The 23,071-nt window shown below is 35.3% G+C and overlaps 4 protein-coding genes across 7 annotated transcripts; 1 reads left to right on the forward strand and 3 right to left on the reverse strand.

Moving 5' to 3' along the window:
- Positions 1–615: 615 nt before the first annotated feature.
- On the forward strand, positions 616–3,299 carry LOC120263798 (pentatricopeptide repeat-containing protein At1g79490, mitochondrial). Its single transcript, XM_039271776.1, has one exon. It carries the CDS (start codon positions 636–638, stop codon positions 2,979–2,981), a length of 2,346 nt encoding a protein of 781 aa, XP_039127710.1. The 5' UTR covers positions 616–635; the 3' UTR covers positions 2,982–3,299.
- Positions 3,300–3,638: 339 nt separating this feature from the next.
- On the reverse strand, positions 3,639–11,677 carry LOC120263367 (protein SUPPRESSOR OF FRI 4). 4 transcript variants are annotated; one of them, XR_005537082.1, is made up of 7 exons: positions 8,328–8,627; positions 6,579–6,676; positions 6,233–6,359; positions 5,736–6,139; positions 4,994–5,133; positions 4,220–4,907; positions 3,639–4,092 (listed from the first exon to the last, which is right to left on the reverse strand). XR_005537082.1 is itself a non-coding variant. In XM_039271234.1 (7 exons), exons 1-7 carry the CDS (start codon positions 8,516–8,518, stop codon positions 4,021–4,023), a joined length of 1,086 nt encoding a protein of 361 aa, XP_039127168.1. In that variant the 5' UTR covers positions 8,519–8,627; the 3' UTR covers positions 3,639–4,020. The 4 variants fall into 4 exon arrangements, 3 of the variants coding, with proteins under 3 accessions (XP_039127168.1, XP_039127169.1, XP_039127167.1); XM_039271234.1 differs by having other exon boundaries at positions 4,854–4,907; XM_039271235.1 differs by lacking the exon at positions 8,328–8,627 and adding an exon at positions 11,589–11,677 and having other exon boundaries at positions 3,639–4,907.
- Positions 11,647–12,584, reverse strand: LOC120263369. Its single transcript, XM_039271236.1, has 2 exons — positions 12,249–12,584; positions 11,647–12,176 (listed from the first exon to the last, which is right to left on the reverse strand). The coding sequence occupies exons 1-2, from the start codon at positions 12,539–12,541 to the stop codon at positions 11,678–11,680; spliced, it is 792 nt and encodes a 263-aa protein (XP_039127170.1). The 5' UTR covers positions 12,542–12,584; the 3' UTR covers positions 11,647–11,677.
- A 4,781-nt stretch (positions 12,585–17,365) lies between these two features.
- LOC120263000 (choline-phosphate cytidylyltransferase 1-like) lies at positions 17,366–21,544 on the reverse strand. Its single transcript, XM_039270928.1, has 8 exons — positions 21,368–21,544; positions 20,363–20,476; positions 19,654–19,749; positions 19,363–19,405; positions 19,083–19,238; positions 18,819–18,899; positions 17,807–17,893; positions 17,366–17,629 (listed from the first exon to the last, which is right to left on the reverse strand). The coding sequence occupies exons 1-8, from the start codon at positions 21,484–21,486 to the stop codon at positions 17,531–17,533; spliced, it is 795 nt and encodes a 264-aa protein (XP_039126862.1). The 5' UTR covers positions 21,487–21,544; the 3' UTR covers positions 17,366–17,530.
- Positions 21,545–23,071: the final 1,527 nt, after the last annotated feature.

The raw sequence follows: 23,071 nt of genomic DNA on the forward strand, positions 1-23,071 counted from the left end.
CATTGATCCCCCGATTCCGATGGCTGCTTTTTCTCATGCCTTTGTGATCATCCCCGATGACGAGATCTCGCAACAAAAAGACGGTAAAAAAAGAACAAAACCAAAAAGAAAAAAACCGAAAAAAACTCCAGCCGGTCCCTACGAGTTTGCAAACATCCTTCATCTTCCAGCAAGCTCACATAGCATAGTTGGGAGGTTTTGGGAGGTACTAGCCAAGGTGACCAAAAGAAAGAGGAAGGTCTCCCGATGGACACTCAGTGAAACCCACCACTCTCGCTCGGAGGATAAAAGGAAGATAAAGATGATGTGGTAACTTACACTGACGTAACCCCTGATATAGCGTCGGTGTGCTGATAGGGCTTTTCTCGGCTTTTCACGTTAGCTAATGAAGCTATTAATTTATCGAGTGATCTGCCGTTGAAATGATTAATATCTTTAGTGATCATTTTAAAACAAAATTCAATGATCAAAATGACATTTGACCAAAGTTTAGTGATTTATAAAAATTAATGTATAAAAAGATCTATCATATAAATTTTTTTTATTAGACATATATATATATTAAAAAGAAAAAAAGCTGATATAATGAGATTATTAGGTAGACCCAAGAGCAAGACTTCCCCAAGAAACCAACAATGCTCCTCCGTTCCCGCACCCATCTCTTCCTACGCCGTTCCCAAACCCTCATAAACCCTACCCTCCCACGCTGCCTTTTCTCCTCCGGCGACCGCTCCGCCCCTTGGACCGACGAAATCCTCTACCTCGACGAATCCGGTTCCGTTCTCGACTCCGCCCTCGGCGTCCGCCCCGTCGACCCCTCCCTCGACTCCCACCTTCTCGTTGGCCATCTCCGTCAACCACTCTCCTCCTCCGCCGCCGTCTCCAAGCTCGTCGAGCTCTCCCTCCGATGGCGTTGGGGCCCCGACCTCGACTCCCACCTCGATCTCCTCCCTTTCTCTCCCTCCTCATCCCTTCTCGCCCGCGCCCTCCCTCTTATCCCCAACTCTGACTCCTCCTTCGCTCTCTTCCGCTGGGCTCGCCGCAACCCTTCCTTCCGCCTCTCCGACGAGCTCCTCTCCCTCCTCCTCGATCGCTTCATTTCCATCTCCGACTTTCCCTCCATCCAATCCCTCTTTGACGATGCTCTCAAAACCCTAGATTCCAATCCCCATCCCTTCTCCTCCTCCCTCAACCGCGCCATCCAACACCTGGCCATGGCCTCCAACCTCGAGATCGCCTACTGCTGCTTCAAAAAGCTCAAAGACGACCCCAACTACGCCGATCAAATCACCACCAAAACCTACAACTCTCTCATCACCCTCTTCCTCTCCAAAGCCCTGCCTTACAAGGCCTTCGAGATCTATGAATCAATGGAAGCCTCTGGTTGTTCTCTGGATTCCTCCACTTACGACCTCATGATCCCCAGCCTCGCCAAATCCGGCCGTCTCGATGCCGCTCTCCGCCTCTTCAACGACCTCAAATCCCGCTGTTCCGCCGGACCTCGCCCGGGCTTCCCAATCTATGCCGCACTCATCGACTCCATGGGCAAAGCAGGGAGGCTTGATGCCGCCGTGAAGCTCTATCAAGAGATGAAGCTGGCCGGGTTCAAGCCCTCTGTCACAATGTATGTCTCTATGATTGAATCCATGGTGAAAGCCGGCAAGCTCGATGCTGGAATGTCTCTGTGGGATGAAATGAAGATTGCCCGATTCCGGCCAAACTTTGGGCTTTACACTCTAATGGTAGAGACTCAGGCAAAGTCCGGGCGGCTCGAGGCTGCCTGTTCGATCTTCTCCGATATGGAGAAAGCCGGGTACCTCCCAACACCATCTACCTATGCTTGCCTCATTGAACTGCACTCCTCTGCCGGGAATGTCGACAATGCCATGAAGCTCTACAATTCTATGACCAATGCAGGGTTGAAGCCAGGATTGACTACTTACACTTGCTTGCTGAGTGTTTTAGCTAACAAGAAGCTGATTGATTTGGCTGCCAAGGTTTTGCTTGAGATGAAGTCTTTGGGGTTCAGTGTTGATGTGAATGCAAGTGATGTGTTGATGATTTATATCAAGGATGGATCAACGGAATTGGCGTTGAAATGGCTTAGGTTCATGGGATCAGCAGGTATTAGGACGAATAACTTCATTGTAAGGCAATTGTTTGAGTCTTGTATGAAGACGGGGCTGTATGACTCCGCTCGGCCATTGCTCGAGATGTATGTCAATTCAGCTGCAAAGGTTGATTTAATACTCTACACTTCGATACTCGCACATTCAGTGAGGTGCCAGAATGAGAAGAATGAGAAGGCTATAATGGATATAATGAGCGTGACGAGGCACAAAGCGCATGAGTTCATGTGCGGGCTGTTCACCGGGCCGGAGCAGAGGAAGAAGCCAGTGCTCTCGTTCGTCAGGGAGTTCTTCCAAGGTATTGATTACGAGACAGAGGAGAGCGCGGCAAGGTATTTTGTCAATGTGCTTCTGAATTACTTGGTTTTGATGGGGCAGATGAATCGTGCTCGATGTGTTTGGAAAGTGGCATATGAGCACAAGTTGTTCCCTAAAGCCATTGTGTTTGATCAGCATATTGCTTGGTCACTTGATGTGCGAAATTTATCAGTAGGGGCAGCTCTGGTGGCCGTAGTCCACACATTGCACAGGTTCAGGAAGAGGATGCTGTACTATGGTGTCGTGCCACGGCGGATCAAATTGGTGACAGGATCAACTCTGAAGATGGTTGTCGCACAGGTTCTTGCGTCGGTGGAGTCACCATTTGAGGTGAGCAAAGTTGTGTTGAGAGCCCCCGGGGATTCGGTGCTTGACTGGTTTAAGAAGCCAATTGTGCAGCAGTTCTTGTTGAATGATATACCATCAAGGGCCGATGTTCTAATGCATAAACTCAATGTATTGTTTCCAAGTTCTGCGCCGGATGTTCGATCGCTTTCTCCAGTGAAGCCACTGGTTATGTCCAGGATGATGTGATGAAGCAATGAGTATGGTGATGTTTGTCTGCAGATTTATAAGTAGTGCTGATGCAGATTTTGGTAACTAAATTATATATATATATATATATACACTTGAGAGGTCTCTGAGTATGATGAACAAAGTTTTGAGAGAATGGCATTGATGCTAATTGTTGACTATGTATAATCCCCGCTGGGATGCGTGTAAGGGACAAGTATTTCACATAAAAATGACAAACCCTGACATATCAAATTTGTCAACGACAACAAACAATAGCCTCTACTACAGTCAGAAACCTATAATTCCTTTATACTATGAAATTAAATATTCGCACATTTCCTGTCCAAGTTTGTAAAAACTGATTTCATAAATAAAAATAATACATTTGTTACAAAAATAATACTCCAAGTTTGTTTTACATATATATATATATATATATGTATATATGCAACGACGTTGTTTTAAGCGCACACCTAGTCTGCGTACATTAAGTAGTTACTATTTATCCTTTTTCCTGAGAAAAATAAGTCTTGATAAAACATGTTGATAAAGAAAGAATCCGTAGAATAGCTCCAGTAAAACAATCTGGAACGCCAAAGGAAGGCATAATACTCAAAATAAAATCCAAAATAACAAAAAAACAAGAGCATTTGATTTACCAACAAGACAAGAAAAGGACAAAAATAATAATCTCATTGGAAACATAATATCATCAAACATGACAATGGAACTTGCTCTATTCCAGCCAGTTTAAATAAATTTAGGCTACAATTAGACATTTGTCACTTATGTTTCCCAGAAAAAGAAACCATCCGCCAACAATAGACTAAATGAAGAATTTGCTCACACTTTCGAAACTAAAGTTGTTAACGAGGACATCTAAGAAGAATAGTACTCTCTTTAGAACTTACTCGAACATCTTCTTCTCGCAGGAGTAGCTTGAATGACTTTTGATGGAAACATCCATAATAAATCCACAATGAGCTTCTCAAGTACAGCATCAATGCCCCCGAAACATGAGTCAGTACGAAAACCAATTTCCAGCCTTTCGAAACAATTAGAAAGCCATCCGACCAGCAAGTCTGCTTTCAGATATCCTCCTATCAATAGCTGCGTCAATTGAGTTCATCTGAAACATTCCCATGAAAACAACATGAGAACCACATGCAATAATATTTCATCTGGTAGGTGGATTATGAACTTTTTCCTATCAATCCAAGAGGTAAGTAGTTGCTTGATGAATGGAAAAGGCTGACCTGTAACCAATGTCTGGTCGCACACTGTGATCAAAAACAGATTATACAACACATGCTACGAATAGGTAAAATTCCTGCCGGCATTAATTGTTGCCCCATCCAAACCCCCCACGCTCGTTAAAAAGCAATAGGGCGAATGAATACGAAGAAACAAAATAATGAATAAACAAATATACATACACGTTTTCGCATGGGCCTTGTGCTAGGTTGAGAAATCCCGGAGTCATTTGCAGAACAAGATTGTTAGATTTGTAAATTCTAACTAACAGGAGAAGTAACTCGGATACCTACTTGAATCTGTCGATGGCCCCATAAAATGGCAATTTGATGCAAGGCAAAAATGAGAGGATTATAAAACTAGCATGCATCCATCAACCACATGTTCTAAAATCAAAACAATATTATAGGACCCGCAAAAGTTATAAATGTGAAAATCCCTCTAAATGTTTGTATTGTACCCCACTACTTCAGAAAAAACAACTTATTCAGAATGATGACATCAACACATGCTAATGCACTCAAAGCAAAATAAATTGATAAAGAAATTTGTGCTCTGCCTACCTATCAATTTGGGCATGAAATAGATATCCCCATCCATTTGAACATAACGAAAAAGCAGAGGCAGTTGACTTACCTGGCTAGTTTCATCATGCACCTGATACCTCGCCAAGGACATTCGTCTTTCCTCCTGCAAATCACACCAGATGTCAAAAGGGGGCTAGTAAAAATTTATGCACAAAGTGATCATGAAATTTGGTTTATCCATAAACAAACCATGGACATAGCCTCATCATCCCAAACCAAGTAGACTTCATTAGTGGCTGGTTGGATAGCAGGAACTTTGTTAGATATCACAGGCGGAGGACCAATTGAAGGGCCCTCTGTGTTTGGACCGGAAGCATACATATGTGAACCTAAGTCATGGAAACAGTATATAATCAAGGACATGAGACAAAAATAATAATAAAAAAAGGTTCTCACATAAATAAAATACAAGCTTGCATCACAATTGTACGTGTTGAAAGCAAGAAAATAAGCTGATAATTTAGAAGCAGTTAAATAAACATTGAAGGTAATCAACATAGGTCAAGTAGACTTGACCAAAAAAAAAATTATGGCCTTTATAGTGCTTTTATGACTTAAATGTGCAACAATTCATGCAATTAGGCATGTTCTTTCCTTGAAAAATTCATCATTGTTCAACATGCAAAAAAGCCACTAATGACTAATGTGGTGCAACTTTCCAAACGCATAAGAATAGTACATATAAACCTTTCACATATAAACCTTTTCAAAAGATTTCATAATGTTAAGACCTTGTCCAATATCTTATTCATGTATGTAGAGTAACTCAACAAGTTTGACATTAAATATCACAATACCAAAAATAAATAAATAAATAAATAATATCAATACTTAAGATAAACACATATAGAATGGTAATAATTGTCTGTCAATAGGTCTAATAAATATGGAAAAGTAGCAGTACTATAACACAAGGACATGAGTTCCAAACCTTGAGTGCTAGTTGCAACTGCAGCATTGGGCATGGAATTTGCATCAACACCCTTGAATTCTCCTGGAGCTGCTGATGAAACAGTCGGTGGAAGTGAGGCTGCCACAAAGGGAGAACTTTGTGAGGGTGTCCCAGTAGCACTGGTAATAGGGAACAATGGTTGGGACACTGGAACAGCAGGTGGAACAGAAGGGAGACCAGGTGGACCAATTGGAAATGATGGTTGAAGTCCAGGAGGAGCACCAGGTGTTAGAGGTGTTCTCACGCTTTGAATAGGAAATAAAGGCTGCTGGGGGGCCACACCAGTAGGCACTGGGAGAGGAACTGCAGCAGCTGGGAACCAAGGCTGTGGTCGAGGTGGCATTGGCCAAGTTGAAGGCTGTGCAGGAATTGCTGGATTGTACCTGATCATGAAATGTAACCAGAGTACATCAATGACAAGGTACAATAACAGAAGTCCACTCAAACACAAATGCCAAATAAGAAAAAGCTCATACCCGGGTGGAACTGCACCAAAAGGGGGCTGTGAAACATAACCCATGCCTAGTTGTCCAGGGATTATGCCACTGACAAGTCCTGAGGAAGGCACTTCCACTTTAGCCAGCTTTGCTGAGGTCTCTTCATCTAGCAGAAACATAGACAAGTTTAAAACGTATGCACTTAACACAATTAACACTGGATTATACATGGATGGGGTAACAAAAATTACTGTTTAGACTTCAGAGTACTCATACTATGTTCTCATTTATATGTCAGATACTTGGCCACATGCATTGGAACATATAGATGACACAAGGTTAAGGAATAAGTAAGAATTAGTATGTTTTAGTTAATAAGGTGTACCTTCACCATAGCGAGCTGCTAAAATTTCAGGAGGAATTCCTTGCATTCCAAAAATTTCAATTTCAGTTGATTCCCTGTCAGGCTTGGCATTTGGCACTCTGGTAAAAAAAGGAATTATATATAAAAAATAAGCCCACGGTTATAATATAATTTCAAAAAAACTAGTACTTCCTCTGTATATTTTGGAAAAAAATAAAGACTACTAATAGATTGTTTTAAATTAGGGGGTAAAAAAATTCAAGAACATTCATGGTTTGAAACGAGCCAAAGTCAGAACTCATAAAAATCATGTGAATATTGATCAAGAAAACTAGAAAGCTAATTGTTCGCAGTTAGTTGTTCAAAAGACTTGTATAACCTAATGAGAAAATAGACAAAATTAGAAGTCTTGACTGCTGGTTAGTATGAGAAAAAGAATACAATGGACAGGCATAATTACTAGTGATTATGCTCAAATATGCACACCAACAACACCGTATTGAAAGTATTTATCATAGTATAACTATACATCAAAACCAGAAACATCTCAAAAAGAGCAATATCTTGATTTGGGACTTGCAATGTATTGGCAATTTAAAAGAACAGAACAAAAAATTCCCAAATAATGCTGTCCTAAACAGAATTTGGGAAAAGAATCATGCTGTATCAAGCTAGCAAATTAGCTCTCTTTTGACCACAGCAACATTCGTTCAGTAAATTGGAAAGTATAAAAAAAATTTCTGCAGCATGTTCACATAAAACCTCTAGACAATCAAAATAGTCTTTCCATCTCAAAGACACACTCAGCAAGAAAACCTAAGACAATGATTCAACTGACTATCATTTATTTTCCACTACAGGAAATTCTTGGCCTTTAGTCTTAAAAAAGAAATAATGGTTGCAAGTCACCCTAGAATCTAAATAACTTGAGGAGGAGACAAGATGTAAGATAATAATCTTAATGGGCATTTATCCCTTCCTTTAGTTCAGAAAAGATGCTCGTCCTTGTTAAAAAACCAGCATCAAACAGGAGGTTTCAGATGAAGTCATTATTCTAGTGTTCGCTAACATATTTAATTGGCAATTGTTATCAGTTAATTAATTGAAGGTTCATTGGAGCATTGGATTAACGGACTAATGTTTAGATGATTAACACCACAATCAATCTAAGACTTCTGACATAGGAATTATACTTTACAATGTAAATTCTATTGCACTACAGAAGTAAAAAACCTCAAAGAAAACGATAATAATAGTGACATGCAATAACCAATGAAAAGGTTGATATCCTTCAAGAAACAAACCTAAACTTGACAATTATTCTTTTGTCTATAAGCATATATCAAGAATATTTCAAAATCTATCAAATATTTTTCTAAAGGAAAAAACTAGCTAATCAATCAACCAATCAATCAAAATTGGTGAATACCACTCTGTAACCTCATTATATTCACTTTAAGCAATTTTATTTCCAATTATTTGTGCAATTCAAAACAAAATAAAATACACTGCAACATCTATCGTTTATTATGCCCCTAAAAATTCCAATTTTGCACGATTTTGGTTCAAGAAATCAAAGAAAAAGCCTAGTGTCTTGATTGATAAAACAAGATCCAGAGACCGGAATTACGATTAATCACAAAATCCCAACTTTTCGCAAGATTCCATAAGAAAAGGAAAAAACAATACGAAAACAAAACAGGATTCAGTTCGAAAACAGATCAAAAAGGGCAAGAGAGAGAGAGAGAGAGAGAGAGAGAGAGGAGATACTTGGAGACGGTTTCCTTATGGACCTGGAGGACATGAATGGCCATGCCACCGGCGGTGGATAGCTTTTTATGGCAAACATGGCATTTGAAGTGCTTGGCCTTCTGATGCTGGACAAGGATCTTCTCATCGTCGAACTCTCGGTCGCAGTAGTAGCACCAGACCTTGGACGCCCTCTTCTTCTTCTTCCCCATCCCAAGCTCGGATCAGAGATCTAGGGTTAGGGTTTCAATCTAGGGTTTGTTATCTCGGGAAGAAGACGACCTCTCTCTCTCTCTCTCTCGCTCGTGTTTTCAAAGACGGTTCGGATCCGGTTCAAGTAAGCTGATTTCTTTTCGGATTCGGATTGAAATAAAGCAACAAGATCCGACCCGCTAACCTCCCAAATATCCCGGATTCATGTAGCGGACTTCTTTTCGGATTCGGATTGACTAAAGTAACCAGATCCGACCCGCTAACCTACCAAACATCTTATAATAAATATGAATTTTATTTTATCCGGAAATTTACAAAATAATAAAAAAAATAGAGGGTCGATAAAGTAATTTTCATCAATTTCATTTATATCAATTGATGAAAATAATTCTGAAAAATTCTTTGTGATATATCAATTTTAAAACATTATAATTTGTCTTTCATTTCTCTCTTTGCATTTGCATTTTTTTTTTTCCTTCAATAAGAACTCAAACCGAATTATTCTAATTTTCTTTAATATAAATGTTAAGAGTAGTTTTCTTTTCACTTTACTTCTTTTTATTTTTTTTTATTTTTTTTTGAATGGTTTTAGAATTATTAATGGCATTAGAATTATATAGAGGTGTCCATGACCAGACTGGGCCCAGGCCAAGGTTTAATAAGAATAGTGACCATGCTTGCCCAAACAACGCATGGCCTGGTTATTTAGACTTGTACTTTTATCCAAGATTCATCCATAATTTTAAACACATGACTAAGACTCACCCATATTTAATTTTTAAAAATTAAAATAAAAATAAAATTTTATTTTAAAAAATAAAGTTGACACGCTAAAGCAAAAATAGTTTAATAACAAATTAAATCTAAATGAATTTTACATATTTAAATTAGAGCATATAATTTATAATTTATTTTTATTTTTACATAATCTGGTCTAGGCTGGACCCAGACGTAAAACATCATAAATCTAAACCGGCATATTTTTTAAACCGAAGCACAAAAAATAGACCTAATATTATTATTCGAACCCTCCCATTTTTTCAAGTGGGCCTTCAGGTTTGGGCGGCAATGCAACCCTTGGATAGGTCTGGAATTATACTCCTATATTCATATTAATTTTGATGCTCGAAGGGTACAGACTACAGAGGAAAATCAATGCATACTTATTTTCCATTTGGGAAGTTTACTTTAGTTAACTCTAAACCAGCATCTTAGCTTGAAAATTTTTGGGCATCAAGATAAATGAAGTAGGAATTAATTGTGAAACATGTTACTGTAGCTTGGAGGAAATGCTTAAATATTCTATGTAGCAACAAAAATAAACTGAAAAAATCAACAGAAAATTCTATACAAAATCAAATCATAAGCAAAAAGTTTAGCAGATAAGACATCAGTTATATGTTAAACAGAACTCAGACTTGCTAGATCTTCACCATCAGAAACAAGTTTTACAATTCATTGAAGCATGACCAGCTATCAAACAGCAAACAGAACTACATCCTGAACCCAAACCATCAGCAATCTCCGAAGAAAAGTTAAAGCTTGCCGGCTAACAAGAATAATAATCATGTTTAGATTTCCTTCATTCTACCAGATTAATAATCCAAAGCTAAGCTCCACAAGAATTGGAAATATGAAGAAAAAGCGCAAGTGCATGGCTTAAGGAGTGAAAACTAAAGTCCCAATACCTAATCTAAATTCTTAAGAGAAGGCAGGAATTTAATGTACCCTTTAGAATGAGAATTCCTTTTCCTTTCCCAGGAGATTGTATGCTGATTGCTGAACATGCGTTTCCCCATGGCAAGTCATGAGGTTATAATTTTTCCATAACATCCTATGTCTTTCTATTTTGTCCTAAAGCTAAAGCATCTTTGTGAGTGATAGAATAGTCTTCAGCGTTACTCTTGTAGTATTATAGTTCTACAAATGCATCTCAAAGATAGTAAATCAAGTGCGTCTCAATAAAGCACTTGAAAGGCCAACATTATTACGTTCTTCAACAAACTTAATAAGACAAGCATTTCTACAAACTTCTGAGCAGTCACTGCCATCATCATGTATTTAACCAATTTCAAATATAATGACATGCACAGAAGTCAGTATTCTAGCTGTCAAAAGATAAAGCGACAGTAAGGAAACATCCAAGATAGAAAGGAGAGCATCATTGCAATGCAAATATGAAGATCATGCTGACCATGAATGATCAACAACAATGAAGATTAAAGAGTCTTCCATTTGAATGATGCAGTAGTGTAGATAGGTGATAAAAGATATTGAAACTCTTAAGACTAACTTTTACACAGCCTTGCAAACAGCAACAAGCAATTAACATAGCATTAAACTCCCATCAACCACTGACGTGATTTTGTGTAATTTCACAGAATGATGCATTCCTCATGTAACCATGGAAATGATAACCTAATTCTAATGCATAGAAAGGCGAAGTAACATTACTGAACTGTTAAATTTCATAAATCTAGAATCAAATAGACATCAATCATTCAATTGTCATCCATAATATGAAAATTTACCATTACTTTCATAATGAATCAAAAGAGTAATTCAGGAATCAAAGGAATAACACAGAAATACATACATACATATATATAATGCATAAAAAGGCGAAGAACTACAATGAATGCTTTACTAAACTGTGAAATTTCAAAAATCTAGAATCAAATAGCCATCAATCATTTGATCACCATTAAACATATGAAAATCTAGCATTATATTCATACTAGATCAGAAAAATAATTCAGAAATCAAAGGTATAACACAGACATCCGTTTATATACATATATATATATATATATATGTGTGTGTGTGTGTGTGTGTGTGTGAAAAAGGAGAGGTAACTCCAGTGAATGTATTACCAAACAGTGAAATTTCAAAAAAATATGGAATCAAACAACCATCAATCATTTGATCGCCTTCAAACAATCTAGCATTATATTCATATTGCATCAGAAGAGTAATTCACAAATCATAGCTATACTAAAGACATACATTTATATATATATAAATATATATATATAATTTCAAGAACATCATTTATCCATGAAAACTTACCAAAGTTATCACCTTTCTGGAACTTCTAGCATTTTATCCATCTTCTTATATACACTCCATGCTTCCTTTTGTGAAGAAGAAGAAGAAGGCTATGAACAGCTCGCCATCAATCCTTCAAGAGAAAACCCATCACAACCCTCCCTTACCAAAGTCCCCCTGACCGCCCTGTAGAGCTCCAACCACGAGCTCGCTCCAGCATCGTCCATGGCGTCCCAGCGGAACGTGAGATTAGGGCTCGCCGGGCAGGCAGAGGCGGCCACCAAATCAAGCACCGTCGCCGGCTTCACAACCCGAGGGAAATTAAACGCAAGGTTGTCAACCTTATGCTCATAGATTTTCCCATTGCGATCGACCTTATACCTCGACGTACCCTGGAACCGGCCCCGCGCCTCCCACGGCACACGCGGGACCCCTTGCATCTCCCACCGGATCAAGATCATCGTCTCCGACGGCTGCCAAACTCTCAACACCTCAACCCCGATTTCCCTAAAGAGAACGCGGCCATGGAAGCGAAGCGCCCAGAAGATGAGCTTATAGTTGTCGATGCCGCAGAAGGTGTTGAGCGGATCCACGAAGGTGATGTCCTCCCTGAGATCAAACTCCATGAATTCCAAACTCCGATTGCAAAACCAAATCATCGAGAAGGTAAATCAAGAGTACCTATAGATTTCGAAGTTGAGATCGTTGAGGAAGAGTGCGGGGAGATCGTCGCGGAGAGTGCGGACGGCGAGGCCGAGGTTGAGGTAGAAGTCGTCCTTGCCGCCATGACCGGAGGGGAGAGGTTGGTCGGAGAGGTGCCGGAGCTTGGAGTCGCGGAGAGGAGGAGGAGGAGGGTGGAGGTCGGGGAGGGAGGAGGAGGTGTGGAAATGGTGAGGGAGGGCATTTTGGGAAGGAAATTTTGGGTGGGGGTGGAGAGGAAGAGGTGGGGAGAGTTTGGGAAGAAGGAAGGCCATTTTGGGCGCTGGTTTGGTTTGGAGATTTTTTTTATTATTATTATTTTTTTAAATTTTTTTCAGGGTTCTCAAGAGTGAAGGAGAGATTGGGCACCTTGATAAAGCTAAAACCATTTAAATTGTGGGATCTTTTATTATTATTATTTTTATTAATTTAATATATATTTCCTTTTTAAAATTTTTTTATTGATGTGGTTGTAGATAATTGTCCTAAATAGGGTGGTTAATTCAAAAATTAATAAATTTTAATGATAAATAGATAAAAATATAATTTTTTTTCTCTAAAATTTTACTCCTCCACCGGTTCTTTTAATATTTTAATTAATTTATATGAATTAAAAAAGTTAATTAAAGTTAAGTGGTAATCTAAATTTATATTAATTTTTAATGTTATTTTTATTTAAAATATGATGTAATAAAATATGTAGTTGAATATGATTTATTGAAAATTGTAGAAGTACATTAAATTAAATATAAAATATAAATTTAAAAAATTAATATTTTATATTTTATGAATTTTTTAAATGAATAAATAAAAAAATTAGGGAAAAAGTTTAAAATGAGTCAAATAAAAACGAGATGGAGTAAGTTACTAAATATAAATTTTTATAGTTAAAATAATTTTTTTAAAAAATTTATCTCACATGCCGAAAATCAATTATGGCTAAGACCTTGCCACCATGCAATAATTTAAACGTACATATATATTAATCAGTTTGATAAAATGATTGGGCTTAAATCAAATTCGAATCTGCCTCCGCCAACCTTGACTTATGGGCCAATAATTTAAGTTTGAAAGTGAGTGAAGATTTGTAATAATTTCCTAAATTTATAAAATTATCATAAATAAATATTTTTGTCTTATTCCTTGAACAATAGATAGATTGATTGGCATAAGACCTTACTTGATGGGGAATATTCCCATCATGCTTCCAATATATACCCTCAAATAGATTCTTGTACCTTTTCTCTAGAGTTGCAAGATGGGCCGGACCAGCCCGGCACGGCCTGGGCACGGTGCGGCCCGAGCACTGTACGTGCTCGGGCCGGCCCGGCCCGGCTTGCAATCGTGCCGGGCCGGCACGGCCCACCGTACAGGGGGGGTCAGCCCAGCCCGTGGCACGACCCAAGCCAGCTGGGCTGGGCCGGGCCGGGCGGCCCACCTTTTTTATTTTAAATTATAAATTCTTTAAAAATATTGTAAAATTTGTAAAAATTATATAAAATACTTTAAAAATACTAAAAATTAAGGAAATTTTTAAGAAAAATCTAAATATCATAAAATATAAGTTTCTTGATTGTAAAAAATGTACAACACATAAAGACTATAGAAAAAATAATTAAAAATATGCAAAAAAAATTAAATTTACATGAATACAAAAAAGACAATTTTTTAAAATTTAACATAATATTAGAAAATAAAATTACATTGAAAAAATAGAGATAAACTAAAAATAAATTACAAATAGATATAGGAAAAAAATTGCCATTTATTTAAAAACTATGAAAACAACTTAGAAAATTACAAACTTCGAAACAATTTATAAAATGCCTTTTCAAATTACAAACTATGAAAAACTATGTTTGTCGGCATACCTTTTCAAATGACCCGTTCCACCCGAAGTTTGACAAGAAAAATTTTTTTGCATTTTTTTACAAATGGCACGAGTCCCTTTGTTTGGAATTTCAACAATATTATAAAAATTGCCATACACCAAGTTCTTTTTCTTGTGCTTGTTTGAGGGCTTGTTACTAGGCGCTCCCATATTAGGGGATTCGATGTGAGCTCGAGGCTCAGAGTGTGAATCATCAAAAATTTTTGGAGTTGTTTTTCATTAAAAAAATGGTGTATCGAAAGGAAAAATTGGGAGAGCCGCCATTATAAAAAAATAAAAAAAGGGTTTAGGGTTACCTCAACCTTGATGATGTAAATTTAATTCGTGGATTTCTTGAAAATTCCGAATTGATGAATTGATGAAAAGGTGGGGAAATTGCCGCATTGATGAAACACTTGAGCCGAATTTGACAAACTTCAAATCTTGAACTTGAAGAGATTGAGAACTAAAAGAGCTTGGAGACTTCAATGATTGAGAGATTAGAACAAGAATGAGTAATTTGGTGTGGAGAAATATGTAAGTGTTTGAGGGTATTTATAGATTTTTTAAAATCTTCTAATTCCCAAAATACCCTTGTGAACTAGCCGTTTATTGTTGGTAAAAAGGGTAAAAAAGTAATTACATTTTAAAGTCTAAAATAGCCTTAAAAACTAGCCGTTTTATAGTTGTTAGAGGGGCTACAATAGTCATTTTCCAATATTTAAATTAATTAAAAAAATTGGCGGGCAGTGTCGGGCCCGCCAACGATAACGTGTGGCGGGCGTCTTTGGGTCGGCCCTGCGTGCTCGGGCCAAGCACGGCCCATGGCGGGCCAGCGGGCCACCGAGGGCATGGCTCGGCATGGCAGTCGTAGTTGATCCGTGCAGGGCCGAGCACGCAGCCCAAACCGTCTTTGGGCCGTCTGGGGCACAGGGCCCAAGACGCCCAGTTGCACCTCTACTTTTCTCCTTGTGAATATATATATATATGAGGACCAATCCTCTATGGATATCCATAGATAAAAAATCTATGGATGTCCATTATCAGCCGTTGGATCTCGATCTAACGGCTAACATTGATGAACAGTAGATGCTACAGTAATATAAACAATAATTACTGTTTGAAACAGTATAATGAACAGTGATATTGTTTATCAATGTCAGCCGTTGGATCATGATCCAATGACTAATAATTGGCCGTCCATAGATTTCTTATCTATGGACGTCCATAGGGGATGTAAATTCTATATATATATATATATATATTAGTCATTATTCACAAGTATAATGTTTTAAAAAATAAAAATGAGCATATCAAAGGTTAATTAATTAGTTTTAATCAATGTTAATAGGATACCCAGTGTCAGAACATCCTAATATGAGAGAGTATCAACACTTGAATTTAATTAAAACTGTGAACACAACTGTGTATATAAATATATAAATAAATATATACTACCTTCTTTATTTTTTATTTGGCTATTTAAAAATTCACGAACATTAAATATTTTTCTTAATTTATTATTTATATTTAATATAGATTTACAACTTCTAATAAATCATAATTCAACTACACATTTTTATTAAATTATATTTTAAATAAAAATAATATGAAAAATTAATTAGATTTCTAACTAACTTTAACTTTTTTTTTAATTTATGTGAATTAATTAAAAGAGATAAGGAAAAAAAACTAGAGTATATACATGCACAAATGCACTTGAGTATTCTTTGAATTTTGAAGATAAAACAAGCCCTTTATAAGATAATATGAAAGCGTGAAGTGTGAACCATGTTTTTTACAAAAATAAAAAACATTATAATAAAATAAGTTCTTTTTAAGATAAGAAAAAGAAAACTTAAGACAAATGGTTTAATGAAAACCACTATTTAAAAAGTAAAAAATTTATATATATATATATATATATAATGCAATTTAAAAGACAAAATAATTTAAAATTTGAAAAATAAGAAAAAAGTAAAATAAGAAATATATAAGTGAAACCAAAAACTCTGCTTTTCAAATGAGCAATATAAAATAAGATTATGTGAGTAGAGATAGCAATTTGTACCCTACCCGACAGGTATAACCGTACCCGTACCCGGTCAAAAAGGGTATTACCCTCTTTGACCGGGTACGGGTAAGGGTATTACCTGTTAGTTTTTGAGCGGGTAAGGGTATGCCCCTACCCTTACCCTTACCTGTTGAAGAGGGTACGGGTCGTACCCTTACCCTCTCATATATATATATATATATATAATTTTTTTATTAAATTAAACATTTAATCACAATTTACTCAATATCTATTTTCATGGTGATTAATTTGAAAATAATACATCAAATTCTTTTAATATATTATTTTAAATTTTATTTAATTTCTATATTTATATTTGATAATATTATCAAAATTGAATTTTAGATATATATTAAGAATCATAATTAAATTTAAAAATAAACAAATATAAAAAAAATAATGTTATAATAATTTATTCTATAAATTATAAGAAAACCTTAAAAATAAGATACTAATAAAAAAACAATTGGATATAATTTATGAGAATTACTTATAATGTTTTTATATTCAAAATCTTACTAGATATTTATAAAATTTGAAGCTATATAAAATATAAATAGTAGATATATGAAAAAATTTAAAATAAAAACCAAGATAGTTAAACATGAACAAAACAAAAGGTAGAGCCCATTGAGTCCTAAATAAATGTCATTTTTATGTAATTATATAATTTAAGATAAGCAAATATATATTAACTTGTAATTTTGAAATTATGGACATGTGTTTAAAGATTGTAATATAATGTATAATTAATTTATTTTTATTATTATTTAAATTTAATTCGATAATTTGAACAACGGGTAAGCGGGTATCCTGCGGGTATACCCGTACTCTGCGGGTAAGGGTAAGGGTATGATTTTTTTTATCCTGAAGGGTACGGGTAAGGGTACGGGTATGGGGTAGGGATTACGGGTACGGATAAGAGTTTTGACATACCCTACCCATACCCTACCCGTTGCAATCCCTATATGTGAGGAATAAATTATTCAAACTAGTCCTTAATGTACCACACTGAATATAAAAGAAAAAAAAGTATAGAATTAATAAATTTTCCTTGGATATGTAACACTATTTTGAACACTTCTTTTTACAGTACAGGAACAACCAAACTATCATAAAATTTCACTGGCTTAATACTATAAAACAGTACAGAGATCACACAAACTATAATTCTATATATAAAATGGTTAAAATGAAAGACAGTTATTTTCAGGGAGATTGATAAAATAAATTTATACATACAATTAGTTGTCACGGAGATTGATAAAACTAAGTTTATACTTATAAAAAATTACTTGTCAACTGTTATTTTAACTTTGGCTAATCTTCTTCATACTGCAACAGGCTAAAGTTTTTTGATTGCTGCCTCTTCAGACCATCTTGGATACTCTCCTTGATGCGCTCTTTTATCGCCGTACCCTGTAAAAGAAATTTAAAATAATAATAATAATAATAATAATAATAATAATAATAAAGTGGTTTCATTAATTTTTATTTTGGAGTGTGGATAAACATTTCAGTAAAAACTTGATGAGGCATGTAAAACTGCATAGAAGAGGAATGGAAATAACAGTGCATGTATTCAGCCATGCTCACCATTTGATGACAACCTTCCTCGAATTTTTCAAGAAAACCAGCAACCCATCGATCAGCATTCTCTACCCACTCGTCAACTGTGTGCAACTGCAAGTGAAAGACGTGCTAATCTATGTAAATATGAAAAAGACCTAAAAATCTGAGAGTCAACTCAGGACAGTGGTGTGTATAGATTAATGCTTAGTCTGTGGTTATAAAAAATGAAAAGAAAAGAAAGATAAAGAAACAACTATTTAAGTGCTATCATCTGCTGAGAAAACTAAATAAATCAAGAGATTCATATAGATGAAAAGTTACAAGGCTAAAGTCCACATATAGTCGATACATATATGCACACATGTTAGCCTGGCACAAGGATCATGGTCCCAAATCGAGCAGCAAAACTATCCCAGCTGATAAGGCACTGCTGGGCCATCATAAGATTATAGATAGAATCATGCAGATTTCATTCCATCTCTAGGGAATGGGCCAAGTTAAAGCCAGGTTAAAAATGTATGAATAAAATTTCTAGATTTTTTAGATAAATCACGATGAATAAATTTGACTCACTAACTATGACAAATGATACATTAAAGACTGTCATCTCAACTCTCATTTTTCATAATGTGACTTCTGGCATGGAATCACCATCAACCAGATTGGAATAGAAGTTAAACTAACTAAAGGTAAGTCTTCCATGATCAGCCTCATTGCTGCCACAAACCCCTCTATCTTCGGTAGTAGGAACCCTCAATGGATATTCAATTAGCTTTGATTTTCCCACTCGCTATCAGAATGGTTAGGATCATTCTCCAATTGGGTCTGTTTTAACTTCTAATAAAATTGATAATAATGAAGGTATTTGACAAACAGACAAGCAAGCTCAATATGGCGAGGTTCAGCTTGCAAGACTGCAGAATGGCAAACTTACTTTGTTGGTTGAGGACCAATATACAAAGTTTGCAATTTATATTAATCATATATATAGTTTTTTAATATACAAAACTAAATCTATGCAGAGGTAAATTGATACCTTCTCTCCCACTTTTTCTTGTTGTTGTTTCACTTTTTCCTGAAGTTTCTTCAATCCCATGTTCACTCGCAATCTCTTTTCCTGATAAGTTGCCGATATAAAAAAAAATTCAAGTGTATTAGCCACAAAAGGAGATGGTAAAACAAGTGTCCACATAGTAAAGCTCCAAAGCAAAAGAGAACACAAGCTAATAGACTACTTGGAGATAGTATCAGAAGTAAATGTTCATTACTTCTACCTCATGTATAGATATCAGAAACAGACCTTAACATAGCTGACACCAAGATCCTTCCTAGTGTATCCTCGAGCCAGGTTTCGCATCACATATTGGTTATAGTCTTTAAGTATCCTCATTATGATATCAGAGGTTGAAATTCCTTCTGTGCGCTTTGTTTCCTTAAACTTACCAAGGGCTTTAACCTGCAAAAATTGCATCACAAAATGGATAAAAAAAATGCAAAAGTTAGCAGTGATCCATGCAAATATATGTCTAGTTAGAACTCAGCAACTACGCATTAATATGTAGATGCAGAATTGCACTCACAAATTCATAGACATCATTGCCTGCTCCACTTGCATCAGCATATCTATTTAAATTTTTCCATAAAAAAAAATGCGTTCCCATTAAAATGAGTACACTGAACATAAAAATAATCAAGCAAATAAAGCTTCTCTAGACACTCAAATATTTCATGAAACAGGGAGACTTCAGAATCAGAAGCTAACATTACCTCAATGTAGCCAAAATTTCATATACATGATCTTTATACATTAGCAACTCTAAAGTCCACTCATATCAATGAAATAACTCAAATAATGGTATTGTCATTCTTACGGAAGAGCATCATGAGCTACAAAATCAATCTTGTGCTTATCAAGAAATTCTTTTGTGATGACCCAAGGAGCATCAGGAATAACTTCATCAACCCACCTGAAAAAAAGATATATATCAACATAAGGGATGTGTCCAAATTCTTAAAAGGTGCATGCGGAATATCATCACTCAAGTAACCGATGCGGACATCATAAGTTGTATTTTTAAATGGGCATAAAAGGAAATATCTGATGCCACATAATATCTTTGGAAAGAAACCTAAAACATCCTTCTCAACATGAATTACACATCAAGATTTGAGCAATAGAGGAAAAAAAAAATTGCACTTGGTGGTTGTTAAATCATCGTTGCCTGGTCGCATATAGCACTGATAGTTAAAAGCCCATGATGCTAAAAATTGTACTGTACTGACATTAGTGACATACTAGGTTTTGGGGATGGTTTCTGCAGCATCATATGTTATGGTTATAAGAAATTACTGTAAATGTATATAAATCTGCGCGTGTAAGCAGCCCTCATCTATTTATGAGACACCCACAAGTCCACACTACCATTAGAATTTAATAAAAATCCTCAAATGCACTAAAACATCGATCAGAAAAAAAAACCCAAACACAAAATTGAATTTGTGCGGATTGGTTATAACCAATTTCCAAATTTAGATATTTAAGTGATAAACAATTATATATCACCAAGCTAGAAACAATACTTGCAATGACGGAGTGATTCGTATCGCTCTGCTTCGGTCATGACAGTACGCCCTTTATATTGGTGTGTCATCTCATCATTGCAGCAACCAACAAGGAGGTAAGTGTTTGGGAACCTACATCAAGAGAATCAAATAAGATACCAAAGCACAAAAGTAAAACCTCACCATCAGCACCACCAGCACTGCCAAAGTATTGATAACTAGAATAATCTAAAGTTTAAATTTTAAACCCCGAGGTATCATTATGGAAACAGAAATTTATAATAAATCCAGTTTCAGAATTTTAATCTCATTTGCCCCAAAAACTGTAGCAAAATCATATATATATATATATATATATATATACTCATCACTAAAATTACCAGTAACTCACTCTTCCTCCCAAGAAAGGTAGCCTGCTTCCACGATTCTAATTTCTAAGACAAATGGAAAGTCTTTTGGGTCAAAAACCCAAATTGAATCTAGTGAAAAAACTAACTACATCCTCATCAACAAACTACAACCAATCTCAACCAGAATCCTTCAATGCAAACTATGATCAGATGAATCCATTGTGTCACAACAATCAAGTTTTAGTAGTATATCTACCACCATCCCAATGATCCACTACATCCAAAGATCTAAAGCACTGCCACTAAATTTGTAACATTATAAAAACAACTAAATTGTCATAAAATCATAAAAGAATGAAAATAAACAAACAAATTGAAACTAGTGGAAGGTTTTTTTTGGCAAAAATTCAAATTCAAAATCTAGTCACTACTACATCAACATCAACAAACTAAATCAATCTCATTACAAATTATAATTAGATGAATCCAATGTGCCACTGCAATCAAACTCCATACAAACCTTATACACACAACAATCCCAACAATTCACTACATCAAGTATCTAAAACATTTATAAAACCAAAAGATTAACTGAAGATCATTAAAAATTGCAAAAATCTGATACTCCACAAGATCAAACAGTCATGATCGGTGGTCAAGAGAGAAAGCTTACGATTTCTTCGCCTGCTCGAGAGATCGAGCATGGCCGAAGTGAAAGAGGTCGTAGATTCCATCAGCGTAGACCCGGACGGGCCTCTCCGTCTCCGATTGCTCATCCTTCTTCTCCGCCATGTGAGGGACTTCTGAAGCTTTCCTCGCACTCTTCTGATCACTGTTTGGCAACGGAAACTTTGGAACTTTATTCCTTACAAAAACACTTTTTTTTTTAACTTTATTTTTCAATTTAATCCCATTATTTTATGAAATTATTATATCGCATGACTAACAATTACTCTCTCTCCGTTCCTTTTTTATCTGTAGTGAATAACCGAATCTCACATGTTAGTTATTTCACATAATTTAATAAAAAATTAGTTATCTTTTCAAAATTACCCCTAATTTATATATTCACATTTTTTTAATATTAAATTTCAAAAAAAGAATTTGAATAGAGTGTTAGAGTAACTTTGGAAAAAAAAAATAATAAATGCTTCTTGATGTTAAAAAAAATAACAGATAAAAAGGAATATGGCTTTATAACAGATAAAAAGAAACGGAGGGAGTATTTGATCTATTGATACCGAATCTTTTACAATAAAATATTATTAAACTTGTGAGTACATTCCAGATCTGTATCTCATTAATTTAAAAATTTTAAATAAAAATGTTTGTCATCTAATGTTATAAATAAATAAATAAATAAATATATATATATATATATATATATATAAGAAAAAAACGCATAGTTTTGATTTTTATTTTTTAATAAATAAAATGTTTTTACTTGTATGTTCCAAATAATTTTCAATAAAATTAAAATTATCTGTACATCTTAGAAATTTTCTAAAAATAAAAAAATCATTATTATTATTTTTAATAAATTAGATAAGTTAGACACCACAAACAATATTTACTTGTATGTTCCAAATAATTTTCAATAAAATTGAAATTATCTGTACATCTTAGAAATTTTCTAAAAATAAAAAAATTATTATTATTTTTTTAATAAATTAGATAAGTTAGGCACCACAAACAATATTGTGCGCAGAAGATAAAAATTATGTCACGATAGATCCAAACACTTGGCCCGAATCGACGTGGGTGTTTAATAAAAAAATAAAATAACTTAATTAGATGACAATTATGCATTAAAGGTTCAACACAAGAACAAACAAGCACTCTTTTTTTATAAAATTGGTATAATCACCAAAATAGTTTATATACTTTTTTTTTTCTTTTTTTTGGTCCCTCTACTCATAAATACTCCAGATTAGTCCCTCTATTTTTGAAAAAATGCCCACTTAGTTAGAAATGCTTTCAACTAGTCCCTCTAGTTATGCTATTTTTAAAAATAAAGAGATTAGTTGAGAGCATTTCTAATTAAATGGGTACATTTTCAAAAATAAAAAGGCTAATTAGACGTATTTCTGAATAGAAGGACTAAAAGAGAAGAGAAAGAAAAATATAGGGAATAATTAGAGTATCATACCTATAAAATTATTAATACGATCAAGAAAACATCACATTACATGCCACTTCCCACAAGAAACACGAATAATAATAATAATATTCTAAATACTTAGCACTTAGCATCTGCTGCTCAACCTCTCACTCTCACGGGCGATGCCCATTTTGTGTTCATAACGCATCCTCGCCCAAACAAACAAATTAAAATAAATAAATAACAAAATAAAAAAAGGATCCACTATTTTTTTTA

This window comes from Dioscorea cayenensis, chromosome 6 (assembly GCF_009730915.1).
Source record: "Dioscorea cayenensis subsp. rotundata cultivar TDr96_F1 chromosome 6, TDr96_F1_v2_PseudoChromosome.rev07_lg8_w22 25.fasta, whole genome shotgun sequence".
Taxonomy (NCBI): Eukaryota; Viridiplantae; Streptophyta; class Magnoliopsida; order Dioscoreales; family Dioscoreaceae; genus Dioscorea; species Dioscorea cayenensis.